The following is an 18,593-nucleotide window of genomic DNA, read 5'->3' as shown; positions in this document are numbered from 1 at the left end:
CAGTTTAGAATCCAGATCAATAATTTTTGTTTTGGAAATATGTATTAGTGAAATTTACAATGTTAAACAGATTGAATGCTAAAGTATCCTGCAAAAGAAGAACCATCATTCCATTTACTGGAGTATGATGGATTGGAAAGTTTGCCCTTAAGGCATATCCCTTAAATCAGCCGTTTGAATTCTGTTGAGCCCAGAAGAAAATTGCACAGTAGATGATGTTTATTACAGTAGATTTGGACTAACTTATTTTGCCCCTAATTGCTAAGGATTATTTCCTTAATTACTTATTTGAAGTGTTGCAAAGATTTTTGAAATGTTTTCTTTTTATTGCCATCTAACTTGGAAGACCAATTACAGAAAAGCATTTCAAATGTAAAGCAAGAGGAATGTTTCCATTTAAAGATTATGTCCTCAAAAGATAGGGAGGGTTTTGTTCTAATCAAACAAATACCCAGATATGAGGACAGTGTAAGAATCTTTTGCTAAGTGATCTAATTACTTCATTGAATTGTTTTCAGGATGAAAATATGATCAACTTCATCAAAGGTGGACTCAAAATTAGGACAAGTTACCAAATATATAAGTAAGTTAAAAATTAAGATCTCATTGTTTATTTATTTATTTATTTATTTATTTATTTAGATCTCATTTTTAAATGATTCTTATACTATGTCCCCTTTGTACTTTAAAAAATTCTCATTAAGTACAACTAGGTTTTTTTTTATTTGGTGTTGGTGAAAATGCACTTGATTTTTTGGCTTACTGAGTATGCATTCAGTGCTATAGGACAACAGAGTTTAAGTTTAAATACAATTTTGAGAAAAATAGCGGAAAAAAAAAAGTGCTACTAACACAATTTCTAATTACATAATCTTAGTTTCCCTCTCCTAAAATCAATTTATAGATTTAAAATTACAGGTATGTCTTTGGTCCAGACTAGAGCAGTGCCCTGCTTGATAAAGTTTTCTGCAGTGATTTAAATAGTCAATGGAGGTGGGCCATAGTGTTGTTCATATGTTCTGTGTCCTTACTGACTTTTATCTACTTGTTCTATCATTTGTTCATTGGAGTAAAAATCTCCAACTTTGATTCTGGAGTCACCCATTTCTCTTGTTAGTTCTGTCAGTGTTTAGAACCTTGGTTATCAGATTGATGTGTGTTTTAATTGTTTTGTCTTTCTAATGAATTAAACTTAAAAATTTTTTTTTAATGTCTATTTGTTTTTGAGAGGGGGGCGGGCAGAGAGAGTGATGGAGACACAGAATCCGAAGCAGGCTCTAGGCTCCGAGCTGTCAGCACAGAGCCTGATGCGGCGCTTGAACCCACGAGCTGTGAGATCATGAGCTGAGCTGAAGTCAGATGCTTAACCGATGAGCCACCCAGGCACCCCTTAAACTCTTAATCGTTATGAAATGTCTGTACTTAACTCCTTATGATTATTTCTTGTCTTGAAGTCTGTTTCATCTGATATTAATGTATTTATTCATGCTTTTTTTTATAATTAGTGTTTACATGTCACATATTCTTTTATTTTAAGCCTATCTTTGTTTTAATATTTAAATTGCGTTTCTTATAGAGGCTTGTAGCTGGATCTTGCTTTTTTTACTCAGTGTAACAAATGATATGTTTGTACTTGTGGCCACCATTTTTTTTTTCTCTTGCCTTATTTGGTTTTCCCAGTTCTTTTTTGCCTTTCTTTGCTTTCATAAAAATTTAAAAATGTATATTCCAGTGTAATCAATCCCTCTATTGTTTTCTTAGCTATAGCCCTCTTTAATTTTTTAAAGGTTGCTCTAGTGATTATAAAATCCTTCTTACCTTACAACGGTCAACTTAGAGTCAATATCACACTGTTGCCCATAAAACATAAGAACTTTGTGGAAGTATAATTTCATTTGCCACTTGTCTTTTATACTATTCTTATGACAGTACACTTGCATATATTATAAACCTCACGATGCAGTGTCACACTTTTTCTTTAAACTATGATATCTTACAGATTTTTCTATTTACTCATATATATAGTTACCATTTTTAGTATTCTTCATTCGTTTCTGTATACTTTTGGACTGAAGAATTCCTTTTAATGTTTCTTGTAGTACATGTCTGTTTTCAATAATTCTCTCCATTTTCATTTATCTGAAAATGTCTTCATTTTTGAAGGCTATTTTTGCTTAGTACAGTAGTCTGGGTTACAAGGTTTTCTTTTTTCTTCTTTCACCACTTTCAAACTGTCAGTCCATTGTATTATGGCCTCTGTTGTTTCTGATCAGAAGTCAGCTGTTGTATGTATTACCAATCCCTGTCTGTAATGTATCATTTCTTCTGACTGCTTTGAAGACTCTTGTACCTTTGGTTCTCAGTAGTTTGCAACGTGTTTAAGTGTGCTTTGAGAAATTGTGGCCATTATTTCTACAAATATTTTTTTATGCTCCATTTTCACTGTTTTCCTCTTCTTTTAAGGTCCAGTTACACATATTAGTCAGTCTGATTTTGTTCAACAAGTCACTGTGGTACTGTTTATTGAAAAGTATGGTTTTTTGTTTTTTTAGATTGGCTCTCTGGGTCATCCTGGAGTCAGTTTTTATTGCTTGCTTTTTCTCTTGACCATATGTCATATCATTTTGTGTCTTCTCTTGACAACAGTATTTAAATTGTGCACTAGGTATTGATTCATTATAGAGACTCTGGATTCTATTATCTTCTTGGAAGAGTGCTGATACTTGTTCTAGGAATCATGAATTTGACTAGACTTAGACTCCAGACTCTTGACTCTCTACAAGAAGGTAGCACCTGAAGTCATGGCTCCTTTATTTCTTCTGTCTTGCTCTTGCTTTTGCTTTTCTTTGGAGTCTCTCCAGTATTCCAATAGTTCATGGGTCCAACAAGAATTTGATCTTGGTTTTTCCCTCCTGTGTGGTTCTCCCCTATCTGAAAATTTTTCCATTGCCTCACAGCCACTCTGGCAGTCTTGAACTCTGTACTCTGACTTTTTAAGGCAATAGGACTGTGTGGCTTTCTGTATCAGTTGTGGGCACCCCATATTGAGTGGACTGGAGAGTACTTTCAGCTGACTAGCCATGTGAATGTGAAGTCCATATGAGAGTTGTTCTCATCTTTCAAAGGCTAATTCTTCTCCAGTTTTCTCCTACTTTTTGTTTTCACTTTCCAGTGCCTGAAAATACATTTTAAATATATATTTAAGGGGCGCCTGGGGGCTCAGTCAGTTAAGCATCCGACTCCTGGTTTCGGCTCAGGTTATGATCTTACGATTTGTGGGTTTGAGCCCTGTATCTGGCTCTGTTTCGGATTCTCTCTTCCTCACTGTCTCTGCCCCTCCCCTGCTCACTTTCTTGGTCTTTCTTTCAAAAATAAATAAACTTAAAAAATATTTAAATTCTAAAGTTTATAATTGTTATCTGTGAGACAGTTAATCTAATACAAGCTAGTGTGTGTGTCATTACTAGGAGCAGATCCCCATTAGTGCAGAACCAAGATTTAGTGTTTTCAGAGATACTTTCACACAAAGTGATTTAGTAAAATTATATTCCATTCAAAATCGTATAGGCGGGGCAGAAATTTTGGGAATTGACATTTTGTTTTTAGTTTTCCTCTTGAAATACTTTTTATTTTTTATTTTTATTTTTTTAATTTTATTTAAAAAAAAATTTTTTTTAATGTTTATTTATTTTTGAGACAGAGACAGAGCATGAATGTGGGGGGAGGGTCAGAGAGAGAGAGAGACACAGAATCGAAGCAGGCTTCAGGCTCCGAGCTGTCAGCACAGAGCCCGATGCGGGGCTCGAACTCGTAAACCACAAGATCATGACCTGAGCCGAAGTTGGACACTTAACTGACTGAGCCATCCAGGCGCCCCTGAAATACTTTTTAGATGATACAAAAGAATGTTAAAGAGCTAATTGCTTTTCTAGTCATAAAAACTTAAAAAAACTGAATGAATTCAAGTAGTCTTTTTAAAAAAATGGTTTTTTAATGTTTAGTTTTGAGGGAGAGAGAGACAGACAGACAGACAGAGCCAGAACATGAGCAGGGGAGGGCAGAGAGAGAGGGAGACACAGAATCTGAAGCAGGTTCCAGGCTCTGAGCTGTCAGCAGAGGTTGATGTGGGGCGTGAACCCACAAACAGCAAAATCATGACCTGAGCTGAAGTTGGACGCTTAACAGACTGAGTCACCCAGGTGTCCCAATTCAAGTAGTCTTAAAATGGCACAAACATATATATCAATGGAATGGAACAGATAGAGTTTTGAAACAGACTCTGTGTGTGTATGTGTGTGTGTGCATGCATGTATTTTTGCATACACAGACATTAACCTGGGAATTAAAAATATGTGACATTCATATATATATATATATATATATATATATACACATTCATATATATATATGAATGTATGTATGTATGTCTTTCAAAACAGTGGGAAAAGATGGATACTTTAACAAATGGTTTGGGGAAAATTGGTTCTTCATTTTGGAAACAAAAATATAAAAATAAATTCCATGTGGATTTAATATTAAGATATATTAAAATTTTTTAAAAATGTTTATTTATTTTTGAGAGAAAGACAGAGCGTGAGCAGCGAGGGGCAGAGAGAGAGGGAGACACAGAATCTAAAGCAGGCTCCAGGCTCTGAGCTGTCAGCATAGAGCCCAATGTGGGGCTCAAATTCATGAGCTGTGAGATCAAGACCTGAGTTGAAGTTAGACACTTAACTGACTGAGCCACCCAGGATCCCCAATATTAAAATATTTTTATTTATTTATTTATTTATTATTTTTTTAAGGATATTTAAAATTTTTGTTGATGTTTATTTATTTTTGAGGGAGTGAGAGAGCACGAGTGGGGGAGGGGCAGAGAGAGAGGGAGAGACAAAACCAGAAGCAGGCTCCAGGCCCTGAGCTGTCAGCACAGAGCCCGACGCGGGGCTCGAACTCACAGACTGTGAGATCATGACCTGAGCTGAAGTCGGATGTTTAACCAACTGAGCCACCCAGGCGCCCCTAAAATATTTTTAAAAGAGTACTAGTGAAAATAGGAAAGTATTTTTTGTAATCCTAAAGCACTAAAGCCATTAAACTTTTATTAAAAATCTTTTCACTTTGAAATAACTTCAGAATTTTTACAAAGAATTTTTATGTGTTCTTCATTCAGATTCACAAATGTTAATATATTTTTTAAAGAAAAAAATTTTTTTAATGTGTATTTAATTTTGAGAGAGAGAGAGAGAGAGAGGGAGAACACAAGCAGGGGAGAGGCAGAGAGAGAGGGAGACACAGAATCTGAAGTAGGCTCCAGGCTCTGAACTGTCAGCACAGAGCCCTAAACGTGGCTTGAACCCACAAACCTTGAAATCATGACCTGAACCGAAGTTGGACGCTTAACCGACAGCCACCCAGACGCCCCACAAATGTTAACATCTTTTAGAACTGCAGTATAATTATTAAATTCAAGAAACTAACGTGGGTACTAACATTTACCCAGATTCCTCTAATTGTCCTATCAGTGTCCTTTTTCTGGTCTAGAGCTGAATCCGAGATCAGAGATGTTGCATGTAGTTGTTATGTTTCTTTAGTCTTTTTTAATCTGAAAGAGTCCCTTAGTCTGTCTTTATTTTTATGACCTTGATATTTTTGAAGGATACTGGGCAGTTATTTTGTAGAACATCTCTCAGTGGGGACTTATCTAATATTTCTTATGATTAAATGCAGATTTTTGCATTTATGGCAAGAATACCATGTAAGTGATACTGTGTCCTTTGTAGTGTATCATATCAGTAGATACATGATGTCAATTTCAGAAGCTTTTCTGAGTGTGACATAAAATCAGGAACCATAAAAGACTGACTTGACCAAATAGATGTTTAAATTTTCGTCAGGGCAAACTATACCACAATAAAATATGCCAATGGAAATGTGATCCAAAGACTCAGGGCAGATGACAGTGTGAGGAGCTCATAAGTGGGTGGGAGTCCAAGTTGATACAATTTTTTTGGAGGATGTTTGACAGTATGTATCAAAATTAAGACAGTGTATTGCCTTTGATCCCGGAAGTCCCTTTTCTAAGGACAGTTGTGATAGATTAACTATAGTTATGGTACTTGATGTAGGAAAAGTACTTAATGTATAAGCACACTTTTAGCAGCACTGTTTATAATATGGAAAATTTGGAAACAAATGTTTAACAATAAGAATCTGGTTAAATAAATTATCCCATAGAATAGAATAATACACGCTTGTTAAAAAAATAAGGTAGCTTTCATGCATTTTCATGGAAAATCAGCAATATAACCTATATAACGTATATGCTATATGATCCCATTTGTGGTTTTTAAATATCGCATTCTCACTAACACATAAAACCTCCTAGAAGGTTATGTACCAGGCTGTTAACAGTGAGCATCTCTCTGCGGGATAGTCATGTGGAGGCACTCACACCTTCTCCACGTATTTGGGAATTTTGTAACAAGCATCTATTATCAGAAAATACATTTATATTTTTATCAAAAAAGAAAAGAACTCTGACCATTGTTTCTGCCTCTTGCCATCCTACCTATATTTTGATGTTTGAGTTTTTAATGCATGTGCCTGAGCTTATAATTAACTTCTTACATAATGAAATGATATGCTTCCTGTCATTTTGAAATTTCCTCTTTCACTTCATGTCACAAAATATTAGGTCATTAAATATTTTTAGTTCATCATGGATTTTAATGGCTATATAGCATACCATTATGTGGGTATACCATATGTGTGTATGTATAAAGATATACACTCATGTGACTGTCTTCTTAATTCATTTTCTGTTTTTGCCTATTTCGTTTGCTTATACATTTTCATTATAAATAGTAATACAGTATCTCTCCTTATAGGTAAAGTTTTGTGTGTATCCATGCTATTTCCTTAGAATAAAATTGGATTTATTGGGTCAAAGGTATGCATGTGTTTAAGATTTTTGATTTATATTGCAAAATCATTCTGAAAAATAATTAGGTCGACAAACTTTTTCTAAAAGGGCTAGATGGTAAATATGTTAGGCTTGAGAGTCCTAAGATCTCTGTCGTAACTACTCAATTCTGAGACTGTAGAGTATAAGCAGCCATAGACAAAAAATGCATGAATGGGCATGCTCAGGTTCCAATAGCTTGCCAATCTCTGTACTATAACCACCTTTTACCAAAGCAGATGAATATGTCTATTTGTTTTTTTCTTTGCCAACACTGGTTTTCCATTAAAAAAATTAAAATAATGCTTTATTATCACAAAAGCAGAATACATATTGAGGAAAATGGGAGAATGTAGATGAACAAATATTAACACACACACCCCATATTCTTTTCACCAGTAATAATGGCTGCTAGTATGTTATTGGTATGTATTCTTTCAGAATTTTTCCTATACAAATGTAAAGATATATGTACTTTTAATTTTTTTTATTTTTTATGTGTATTTTTTAATGTGCGTACTCTTTTGTAACCTGCTTTTTCCTTTTTTTAAAAAGTTTTATATATTTAAGTAATCTCTATACCCAGTGTGTGGCTTGAACTCATGACCTTGAGATCAAGAGTTGCACAGTCTTATGACTGAGCCAGCCAGGTGCCCCATAACCTGTTCTTTTACTTTTCGATATCAATAAATCTTCATTTGGTGTAATAATCTATCTTCACATTTTACTAGTTGGCCCCAAATTTCTTTTACTGCTGGTGTGTCTGTACCAGGATGCAACCCACGACTGTCTACTGCATCCTGTGTTTATGTCCATTACGTCTCTTTTATTCTGAAACAGTCTTTCTATTCATGATGGTTGTTGAAAAGCCCAAGCCAGTTGTCCTGCAGAATGTCCCATGGATTTGTTTGATGGCTTTTTCGAGTTTCCATTCAGGTTGTTCTTTGTCTTAGTCAGCTCAGGCTGCCAGAACAAAATGCCACAGACTGGGTGGCTTAAACAATAGAATTTTATTTTCTTGAAGTTCTGGAGGTTGGAAGTCCAAGATCAGGGTGCCAGCATGATCCGGTTCTGGAGAGAGCTCTCTTTCTGGCTTGCAGACAGCCAGGCCACCTTCTCTCTTGGCCCTCACATGGCCAAGAGAGAGATAACGTCTCTCTTCTTTTTCTTCTATGACCACCAGTCTTACCAGTCTAGGACCCCATCCTTTAATTAAGGATTTTTAGACCTCCTAAAAATTCCTGTCTTCAGATATCCTCACACTGGGGCATAGAGCTTCAACATAGGAATTTGGAGGTGAGGTGGGGGGAGGGGTACATAACTAATTCAGTCCACAGCCTTCTAGCTCCTTTTATTTCCTGTAAACTGGAAATGAGATCTGTAGGCTTACTGGATTCCAGTTAAATAAATTTGGCTAGAATACATCATAAATGAAGTCGTATGCTTCATAGTTATATCACACAAGGTGATACATAATATCTGGTTATTTCTTACTACCTTTTAAAAATTTATTTGTCAATTTGGTAAGCAATTCCTGTTCATTACCAACTTTTACATCTTTATCATTGTTTTATTTAAAAAAAATTTTTTTTAATGTTTATTTATTTTTTTTGAGACAGAGAGAGACAGAGCATGAACGGGGGAGGGACAGAGAGAGGGGGAGACACAGAATCCGAAGCAGGCTCCAGGCTCTGAGCTGTCAGCACAGCGCCCGACGCGGGGCTCGAACTCACGGACTGTGAGATCATGACCCGAGCTGAAGTCGGACGCTTAACGGACTGAGCCACCCAGGCGCCCCTATCATTGTTTTAATTTACACTTCTCGGATTAAGTATTTGCCTTTTGAACATGTGAAAGGGAGGGGGGAAGTGCATAGAAAAGAAATTAATATGAGAAACCTAAAAGATTTGCTTGGACGGAATAGGAAAAAAAAAGACAGATGTGCAATTTTGATGGAACTTGCTGTCCTTCCTCAGTCTTCCTATTGGCAAGCTCTAGAATTTATTTGGTCTGAGATCATGGTGATCACACTGAAATTCACATCTTTTTGGCGGTAGCATCTCAGTCCTTCGGTGGAAAGTAGGGTTGCTGAAGTGCACACAGCAGCCAAGGGATGGAGCACATCTAGGAAGACTTCTGTGCAATATTGCTGGAGAGCTGTGAGGTCACAGCCCTGTGGTCCTGTGGCTCTGGAGTCATGCTCGCTCACGTTCCAACTCTGTCTTGCTTTCAGCCCAGAAAGATGGGTCCTGATAAACAGTGTAGAAATGTATGTGTCCGTTTTTCCTTAATGACTATTCCCCAAGTGGCCTTCAGGTTAAACTCAGCACAGCTGCCTCCATTTAAAAGTTGTCTAGTATTTCGGTTAATGACAATTACTTTATCGTGCATAAGTGGGAAAGTTGACTTAACGTGAATTTGCAGAGTCCTAGTAAACTTATGCAATAACATTTTTTCTTCAATCTAGGGAATGTCTTTCTATCCTGCATGTAATTCAGAAGAACAAAGTTGAGCAGCAGTTCTTCTATGAGTTTGAAGGGGGTGTCAAGCTTGGAATAGGTGCCTTTAATTTGGTAAGTAAATAATTATAAAGTCACCAGAAGCCTTTGTAAAAGAACCTAAGATGTTCAGCGCCTTCTCTACTGCACGTGAACCTCTACCTGGGTTTGGTTGACAAGTAGCTAGAGTGCGATCCGTTTTTCTGTGTTGTGACCCGGTGGCGACTTTGGCCAGCATGTGTGGTAACGTTCTGCACATGCTCAGAGTCGTTTTGGATTGTACAATAGGGGAAGCGTGCAGCACTTGAATGGGTTAGTGACAGTTTTGGTAAGAAGGAGCTTGGAATCTGGTTCCATTTTCACATCAGAAATACTGTTGCTTTAGCAATGGTGGCTCTGGAATTGGAAATAGATGAGGCAGCAGTGATATAGCTTGAGGAGCGATTATGATGCTGTGAGGGAGACGAAGAGTTTGAGTAGATATTGTCAAATTGTAATATATTATTTAGGGATTTTGATATTTGTCAAGGTTTGACTAGAATTGATGAGAAAGTCAAGGGGTAAAGGAAATAGTACACATGAGTATGTATGTCACCATGGCCTCTTTGTTCATGAGCCCACTGGTCGATGATGGGGGTGGCTGGAGAAAGAGGCTGACTGGTCTGTGTAGAACAGGTCATCTTATTCATCTGGTTGTGAAAATCCTCCTCTGCTCAGGTCAGGCTTTGGTGAACATTTACATGGGACACAAATATCTTCCCTTTTTTTTGCTCATTCAGAGAGGACTGTACTCCTCCCTAGACCTTTTTGTCATTAGTTTCCCAGTGATACTGCTTCCAAATCCTTGAATGTCCAGCTAACTCTTTGACTTCAGCCTGTGAGTCTGTACAGAATTGCGCATGTGGCCATCTCTCCTTCCAAGCAAAGGGAACTAACAGGTGCACCGCTCGAAGTCCTGCACTGGCTGGCTTGTGCCTCCCCACTGCTCCTCAGGGTGGTCCTAGAAAGGGACTGCAGGACCGTGCTATTCACTTTTGGGTGATGCGCGCATGTTATATGGAGTCCAGCAGACTTGCTTTCTGGGAAAGGAGGTTAAGAGAAACCTTATTTGAAGTGGGCCCTGAGGGAGTGCCTTCTCACCACTTCATCATTCGACATAAAAAGAGCATGTATTCTTTAGAGCGTCTGGAAAAGGCCAGGGTTTTGTGTGTTCGTTTTGTGTTGTTTTTAAATTTTTTAGGTTCATTTTCTTCGCTAAATGAAATTAATTCACAGGTAGTGATTACTGTATGTGCAATATGTGATGATTGAGATATGTACAGTGGTTTAAAGTTGGATCTAGTTTTTCATATTACTGAATTATTAAAACTTAAAGTTGTTTGGAGGTGAACATTTCTCTATAGTTAGATACACTAACAAATAAGTATGCTTGTATTTTTTTTTTTTTCTTGCAGATGCTCTCCCTTTTACCAGCACGGATTATCAGACTACTAGAATTTATAGGATTTTCTGGAAACAGGGTACAAATTTAATTTTATCTTAATTTTGACAGGGAAGATGCAAACATTATTTGTTGGATACGAAAGAATGCAATACATCCTCATAACTAGCGTGACAATTATTGGCAATTTGTTTGCAGGATAGTAAAGAGCCACTGGGATCTTGATCATACTTTTCAGAAGTCGAGATGGTTTCTCTATTGAAAGTTAAAATTTTTTATCTTTGTTACCTAAATTCTGGAATTCAAAGTTATGTTTTACTAAGGTTGCTGCTTGCTGGACTTTAGTAGTCTTGTGTGGTTAGAATATGCTTCTTTAACATTTCAGCAACCCTAGAGTGTTCTGTAAGACCAGGAAATTAGGCTAGATTTCCATGTCTCACATTTTATGATTCACACGGATCAAGTATAGTTGTAGTATTTTGGGTTTCTTTGTACTTTTACAAGTTTCATGACAAAACTAAGGAAATTTGTTTTCCATGAGTTTAATTCATTATGTTGTTATTTCTTCTTCTTCTTCTTCTTCTTCTTCAGTTTACTTAATTATTTTGAAAGACAAAGAAAGAGGGGAGGGACGGAGAAAGAGAGAATCCCAGGCAGGCTCCGCACTGCCAGCGTGGAGCCTGATGTGGGGCTTGAGCTTACGAACCCATGACCTGAGCTGAAACCAAGAGTTGGATGCTCAGCTGACTGAGCCACCCAGGCGCCCCTCCCTCGTTCATTATATTTCCATGTGCTTGCTTCATAGTGTATGACATTTATTAAATGTAATACTCAATATGATATTACCAGGGTTGTCTTATTGCAAAAGCTGTCCCTGTTAGTAAAGAGGGCAGCTTTTGAGAACTATATGGGAACAAGTATAAGAAACTACTATTTTTTTCCCCCAAACAGGCCTTGTACTTTTTTGTTTCTGTGCTTCTGCTGGTCTCTATTTTGGATGTCCTCCCTAGCCACCATCCTTCCAAATAATGTTCTGTTGAGATCCTCTCCATCCATTAGGTTTGAGAGAAATGTCAGCTGTTCTCAAACTTTCCCTTATTCTCTCCCAGTGAGGCTCAAGTATTCCTAACCCAGAATCATTTACTTACCCACCTTTTTTATGACACTCACAATATTTTAATACAATTGTGGGTTCACGTAGCATTTTGATGGAAAGATCTTTGACGACAAAACTGTATTTGTTCATGCCAACCATAATGCCTTGCACTTAGATCCTCAATATGTTTTAATAAATCAATATTTTTATAGGAGGAATACAACATTTCTATGAAATGAGCACTGCCTTTATCCTCTCCGTAGAATCACATAATGGAAAGAATTTGTGAGATTATCTTAACGCCAGTTTAAAATGTGAAGTTTATTTCTAGTTAGGCATTACCCCTTTCTAAGCTCTTAAAAAATAAAGCCTGCTTTCACGGAGTGGGGAGATAGGTGAACACTCGGTAGTGTCTGAATATGATTTTTCAGTCATGCACTGTCCTTCTGAAACGCTTTTACTTCCCACAGGAGTTGGGGCTCCTGCAGTTACAGGAAGGCGCGTCAGGAAGAAGCATGCGGTCCCCACTGTGCTGCTTAACTATTCTAGCTTTCCACACTTATATCTCCCTGATACTTGGTAAGGACTGTGCCACATTTTATGTCATTGAAAGCTGATTACCTCTCGTCTGAGTAAGTAAAACATTGAGGTTGTACCCTTGGTCCAACCAGCATTAACAGTTGATTATACTTTAGTTAAAAAAATTAGAAAAAATATCACTAAAAGCTAGTAGTTTATTTATTTATTTTTTTTATATAAAAATTTTTTTAATGTTTTTATTTATTTTTGAGACAGAGAGAGACAGAGCATGAGCAGGGGAAGGGCAGAGAGAGAGAGGGCAACATAGAACCTGAAGCAGGCTCCAGGCTCTGAGCTGTCAGCACAGAGCCCAATGCAGGGCTCGAACTCATGGACTGTGAGATCACGACCTGAGCCAAAGTCGGACGCTTAACCAACTGAGCCACCCAGGCGCCCCTAAAAGCTAGTAGTTTATATCTGCTTGCTTTTTTTCTCTTTTTTCAGCAAAACTGGAAAATAGTGACATTTGTCATATAACATTTGGCAGAGGAGGTGGATGGAGGGTTTCTTTCACTGAATTTTTTTATCTGTTTTCCTTAAAAAGTTCTATAAAGTTTGCTTAAGGTGATCTATTTTAACATATTCGTATTAGATTTCTTTTTGCATAGAAGATTAAATGTTCGGCTAAGATAAGTTAATATTGCTATTAAAACCAGAAAGCCCAAATAGGACTCAAAGACAGCTCCTTCCATTGTTAAGAATTAGCCTGTGCCAGAGCTTTCTTAAAGTGAAGTCAGAGATGGGACTTGTCTTATTTTATTTCCCAAATGCAAAATTGCCAAATTAGTAGTTTTTTATCTGTTCCACGATTAGGTGTTTGCTAGATCTTAATGAAATTTGGAGAATTACTTATAAGTATCTACCCTGTTTTGTGAAGACTGAGGCTTTTCCTATTGAATTTCTAGGTACAGGAGAAGTGAATGTTCTGGAAGCAGAGAGTCTCCTTGCACCCTTCCTCCAGCAGTTTCCAAATGTATGCTTAGAATTTCAAGTGCATGTTTCAACCATGACCAGTCAAGCAGGGCTGACCACTGATTGGTCTGTCTTCTTCCTTTCTCCGCAGGGCTCCCTCATGTTGTTTTATCATGCCCGGATAGAGCTGCTGAAGGGAAATGTGGAAGAGGTAATTTATTTTGGGAGAATAACTTGGGGAGTTGTCTGTAAGGTGGAGTTGCATTAGACTCATTCTATATAAGTAGATTCAGCTGTATGCACTAGGCAGAAACAGAGAAAAAATATGTTATTTTTTATGCCCGATTTTAATTTGGTATATGCATCTACTGTATATAAATTACTGAATATAGTCTATACTTACACTTTAAGTACATGAGGCAGTTCAGGGGAGACTATGCGAAGTACAGGTGGGCACATTTAAGAGGTTTTCAAACAATGTCATCAGTTTCTGTATTACATATTGACTTTGGAAGCTAGCCCCGGCATAACATACAACTTCTCCTTCACTGTATGGTACATACTCCTCATCAAAGGAAAGTAGTTACTGACTCTCTTGAAGAAGAGGAGTGTGGAGCTTTTCATATAAATATACTCACAAATAATTTTCTTCCACGTCAATGAGGTCAAACATACGCATTTTTCTTTGATTTGTTTTTTTTTTTCTACTTACAATGCGTCTTGGATTTCTTTCCAGGTCAGTATATCTAAATCTCCTTCATTCTTTTTGATGGCTGGATTTTATTCCATGAGATGGAAATATGATACTTAGTAAAGCAGTCCACTACTAATAGACATTTGGCTACTATAAATAATGCTCTTGTAACCATCATCATGTGTATGTTTCTGTGCACAGGTGTATTTATATAAGATAGGTTCTGATAATCAGGATTCCAAAGTCAAAGATGTTTGCATTTTAATAAATTTAGCCAAATTGCCCTTCTAACTTAAGGTTATTCCATTTAAACTCCTATAAAGATATGAAAACACTTGTTTCTTGTGCACTTTGGCAACTCTGGATATTATCTGTTTTGCTTTTGCCCATGTCATGGCCAAAATATGATAGTTTAATTTTTAAATTTGTATTTTTCAGTTTACAAATTTTTTCATGTGTATGCTTGTCACTTGTATATCTTTTTCTCTGATTTACCCATTCATATCTTTGACTGTTTTCCCATTGAGTGGTCTTTTTCTTAAGGATTTTATAAAATTGTTGTATGCTAAGGGTTAATTCTTGGCCAGTTGTGGATATAGTGATATCTTCTCCCAGTCTGCCTTTAACTTTGGTTAAGGTATATTTTAACTTCTGGAAGTTCTGACTTTTATTTTCAGCTTTTTTGTAAAGGACTTCTGCATTTTATATCTTACTTGGGAAGGAATGTCACTACTCCCACATTATAAAGTTCCACAGCCGCCTCAGGAAGCTAAATCAAGAGGCAGAACCTAATTGTATCATGGCATGTGGGGAAAGGAACATATATCATCACATTGAGTGGCTTAATGAGTTATGCTTTTGTTCTTTTTGTACAAAGTGATTTATGTATTTTTCCATTAGGTTATTACCTCCTTGTCTAATATCTGGATGATCAGCTTTATGCAATTGACTTATAGGCACAAGAGATACTTCGAAAATGCATTTCAGTTCAAGAAGAATGGAAACAGTTTCACCATCTCTGTTACTGGGAGCTGATGTGGATTTATGTGTTTCAACAAAACTGGATGGAGGCATATTACTATTCCGATCTGCTTTGCAAAGAAAGTAAATGGTCCAAGGTAAAGTGCTATGCTTTCATTGATGTTACCTGTTTGCTAATAAGTGTCCAGGATAATTTTTGTTTAGGACTGTTTGTTCAGTAGTATGACATTAACATTATTTTTTCAACTTAGAGGTTTGTTGGAGGAAATAGGCATTAAGTACCTACTGTTTATAAGCACTATCCCTCAGCACTACATGCTCTAAAAGCCATCCAGACAGTCCTTTTAAACGAAGAAGCTTTACCTCTGAGGATGAAGTGCACTTACATTTAAAAGTTATTAAATATCAATAGCCTTTGATAATTTTTCTGTAGATTTTATGATGCCCTTATGACAAAGCTCTTCTTTTCTTCTTTTTTTAAATGTTTATTTATTTCTGACAGAGAAAGAGACAGAGCGCAAGCAGGGGAGGGGCAGAGAGAGAGGGAGACACAGAATCCAAAGCAGGCTCCAGGCTCTGAGCTGTCAGCACAGAGCCCAATGCGGGGCTCGAACTCACAAACTGGGAGATCGTGACCTGAGCTGAAGTCGGATGTTTAACTGACTGAGCCGCTCAGGTGCCCCAAAGCTTTTCATAATTAAAATTAATTCTGATCTATTTGTGAGAAGTTGGGAGAAATGAGGTGCATATTTCTTGTTCATTCTGTGATCTTTCTCGCCCATGAACATGACAGTTGTATAATAGGAAAATGGTCAAAATTAACTGAAAGGTGTTACTCTCAATAGGAACAGCAGTATAAGACTTCATTTCCTTTTATTTCTTTGATGGCTTTTTAAGTATTACATCTAGACAGTTTGCAGGTTGTTCCTGACTTGCAAGATAGAAATGTCATGTACCTAGAAATGCCCTATAACCAGCAGCTTTTCTTCTTTTCCTGAAGGCAACATATGTATTCTTGAAAGCTGCAATTTTGAGTATGCTTCCAGAGGAGGATGTCGTAGCAACTAAAGAGGATATAGTAATCTTATTCAGGTAAGCAGGGCACCGTTGCTGTAACGGGGATCCCGAACACCTCTTTCTTTTCCCCTAAGTGCCCTCCCACGCATTACCTTCATGTTTTCTTTAATTTCTACTCATTCGATGCAGGGACCCTTAGAACCATATTCATAGAAGGTCTTTTGTGAGCTAATCTGTTTAACTTTGTTTAGATAAGTATCCATAAATCATCTGTAATCTTACTTTTGAGCACCTTCTGTATGAAGGATACCATGTGAGGTGCTGAATAAACAGGCGTGGCTCCTGTCCTTGGGTTATGATCTTGTAGTGGAACCAGACATCAATGAAATAGTCACGCAAATAACTGCAAACTTACAATACCCGATTAATTTTTTTCTTCCTACTCTTCTTGCCATCCCATCTCAGTAGCTCTGTAGACTCATCCTATTTTATCCAGCTGTTACATGTTGATGTCTTAGAGCCTCAACCTTAGGAAATCTCAGCCAGGCCAAGTTTACATCCCTAGTTCAGATTTCCTGACTGAGCTCCAGACCCGTATATCCAGTTTCCATTTGCCCCCTTCACTTGGACATGTGAAAGCATTTTCAACTCACCATGTTCTGTCTTCCTGAGCAAACCTGGTGTTCTTTCCGCTCGGGGTGACTGAGACCACAGTTAGCAAGCCAGAAGCTGATAATAACTTGCATCGCCAACGGGACCCGCTATCCCCGGCCCATCCCCCAATGGGAGGAGAAGTGTGTATAAGAAGGTAGAGGTGCGAGTGTGACGTGGTGTCTGAAGGTGGAGGAGGAGCTGCTGGGGCAGCAGGGACTTGCAGTGATACAGTTTCAGACCAGGGGAACAGAAACCAGAGATGACCCTGCTACAGGAAGGAGCACTGCACATTAAAGAGCTAACCACTGGGTGTTGTATGGAAACCAGTTTGACAATACATTTCATATTAAAAAAAATGAAGAGCCAAAAGGTGATATTTGATAGGACATTATGCTACATTTTATGTACACTTGACCCTCGAACAACATGAATTTGAACTGTGTGGGTCCACCTACACGCAGGTTTTTTTCTTTTCTTTCTTTTTTTTTTTTTTTATAAATACAGTATAATACTGATACTGTATTTTCTCTTATGATTCGCCTAGGTTTTCTTTAGCCTACTTTAGTGTTAGAATATGGTATTAATACATACAACATAGAAAATACGAGTTAACCAATTGTTATCAATAAGGCTTCTGGTCAACGGAAGGCTATTAGTAGTTAAACTTTGGGGGAGTCAAAAAGTTAAGGATTTAAAAAAAAATTTTATTGTTTATTCTTGAGAGAGAGAGAGCATGTGTGCGCAAGCAGGGGAGGGGCAGAGAGAGGGGGTGACACAGAATCCGAAGCAGGCTCGGGTCTCTGAGCTGTCAGCCCAGAGCCCGACATGGGGCTCGATCCCACAAACCATGAGATCATAAACTGAGTCGAAGTTGGACGCTTAACCAACTGAGCCACCCAGGAGCCCCAATTATATGCGGATTTTTGACTCTGTGGGGGTCGGTGCCTTTAAGCACCCCCCATGTTGTTCAAGGGTCAGCTGTATATAGGTCAAAAGAAAAGAAAGGTCAAGCGTGACTCAAAATACATTTCACAACACACAATATTCCATTTAAACACAAGACAGAGGGACAGGATCCTCAGTAACCCTAGCAGGGGCTGATAACGTACTCGAGTAGAGGTGGAAGTCAGACTGGAGGTGGCTGAAGAGTGAATGGGACATAGGGAAATGTAGAGTTGAGTATAAATGCATCCCTGGATAATTCTGACTATGAAGGGGAGGGGAGAGAGAGCGTTGGTAGTTGGAGGGAGATATCATGACAGAGAATGTTTTAATGGGAGAGTTGTGAGCATTCTTAGAAACCACTGGGAAAGATCCAACTGAAGAAGAGAAGTTACACATACAAGCAAGAAATGGGATAATTGATATTTGTAAGTCTGCTGAAAAGGCAGGAGGAGTTCGAATCCAAAGCACTGATGGCATGGTTGGTTTTATTTAGGAGGAGGACCAGGTCCTCTACTGGATCAGAAGGGAGGAAGCCCAGGATAGGTGCAGAGGCAGGCAAGCTTGTGTGTTGTAATATGCAAGGAAGGGTTCTCCATCTCCTAACTTGTGTCTTTCTTTACAAAGGAGGAGTCAGGGTCATCTATTGAAAGAGGGAGGAGTGGGCTGGAGGTGCGAGGGGGATGGAGAGTGTTCGGAAACAATTGTTGCAGAGAGCGGGACAGTGAGGTGGTGAGAGAAACACTGTAGGAGGAATGGCAGGTAGCACAAGGGCCCATCTGAAGGCGGTGCTGACGAATTTACGGAGATACCTG

At 37.9% G+C, this 18,593-nt stretch overlaps 1 protein-coding gene across 1 annotated transcript in view; it reads left to right on the top strand.

Annotated features, from left to right (window-relative positions):
- TTC39B (tetratricopeptide repeat domain 39B) overlaps positions 1-18,593 on the top strand; it is a 129,430-nt gene that overhangs the window by 81,416 nt on the left and 29,421 nt on the right. Inside the window, 8 exon segments of the mRNA XM_043566468.1 lie at positions 519-583; positions 9,432-9,537; positions 10,917-10,982; positions 12,470-12,578; positions 13,484-13,551; positions 13,642-13,701; positions 15,141-15,302; positions 16,166-16,257. Coding sequence (XP_043422403.1) covers positions 519-583; positions 9,432-9,537; positions 10,917-10,982; positions 12,470-12,578; positions 13,484-13,551; positions 13,642-13,701; positions 15,141-15,302; positions 16,166-16,257 — 728 coding nt within the window.

This window comes from Prionailurus bengalensis, chromosome D4 (assembly GCF_016509475.1).
Source record: "Prionailurus bengalensis isolate Pbe53 chromosome D4, Fcat_Pben_1.1_paternal_pri, whole genome shotgun sequence".
Lineage (NCBI taxonomy): Eukaryota > Metazoa > Chordata > Mammalia > Carnivora > Felidae > Prionailurus > Prionailurus bengalensis.
Note: the sequence above shows the minus strand (reverse complement) of the source record. Positions and strands in the feature narration are given on the sequence as shown.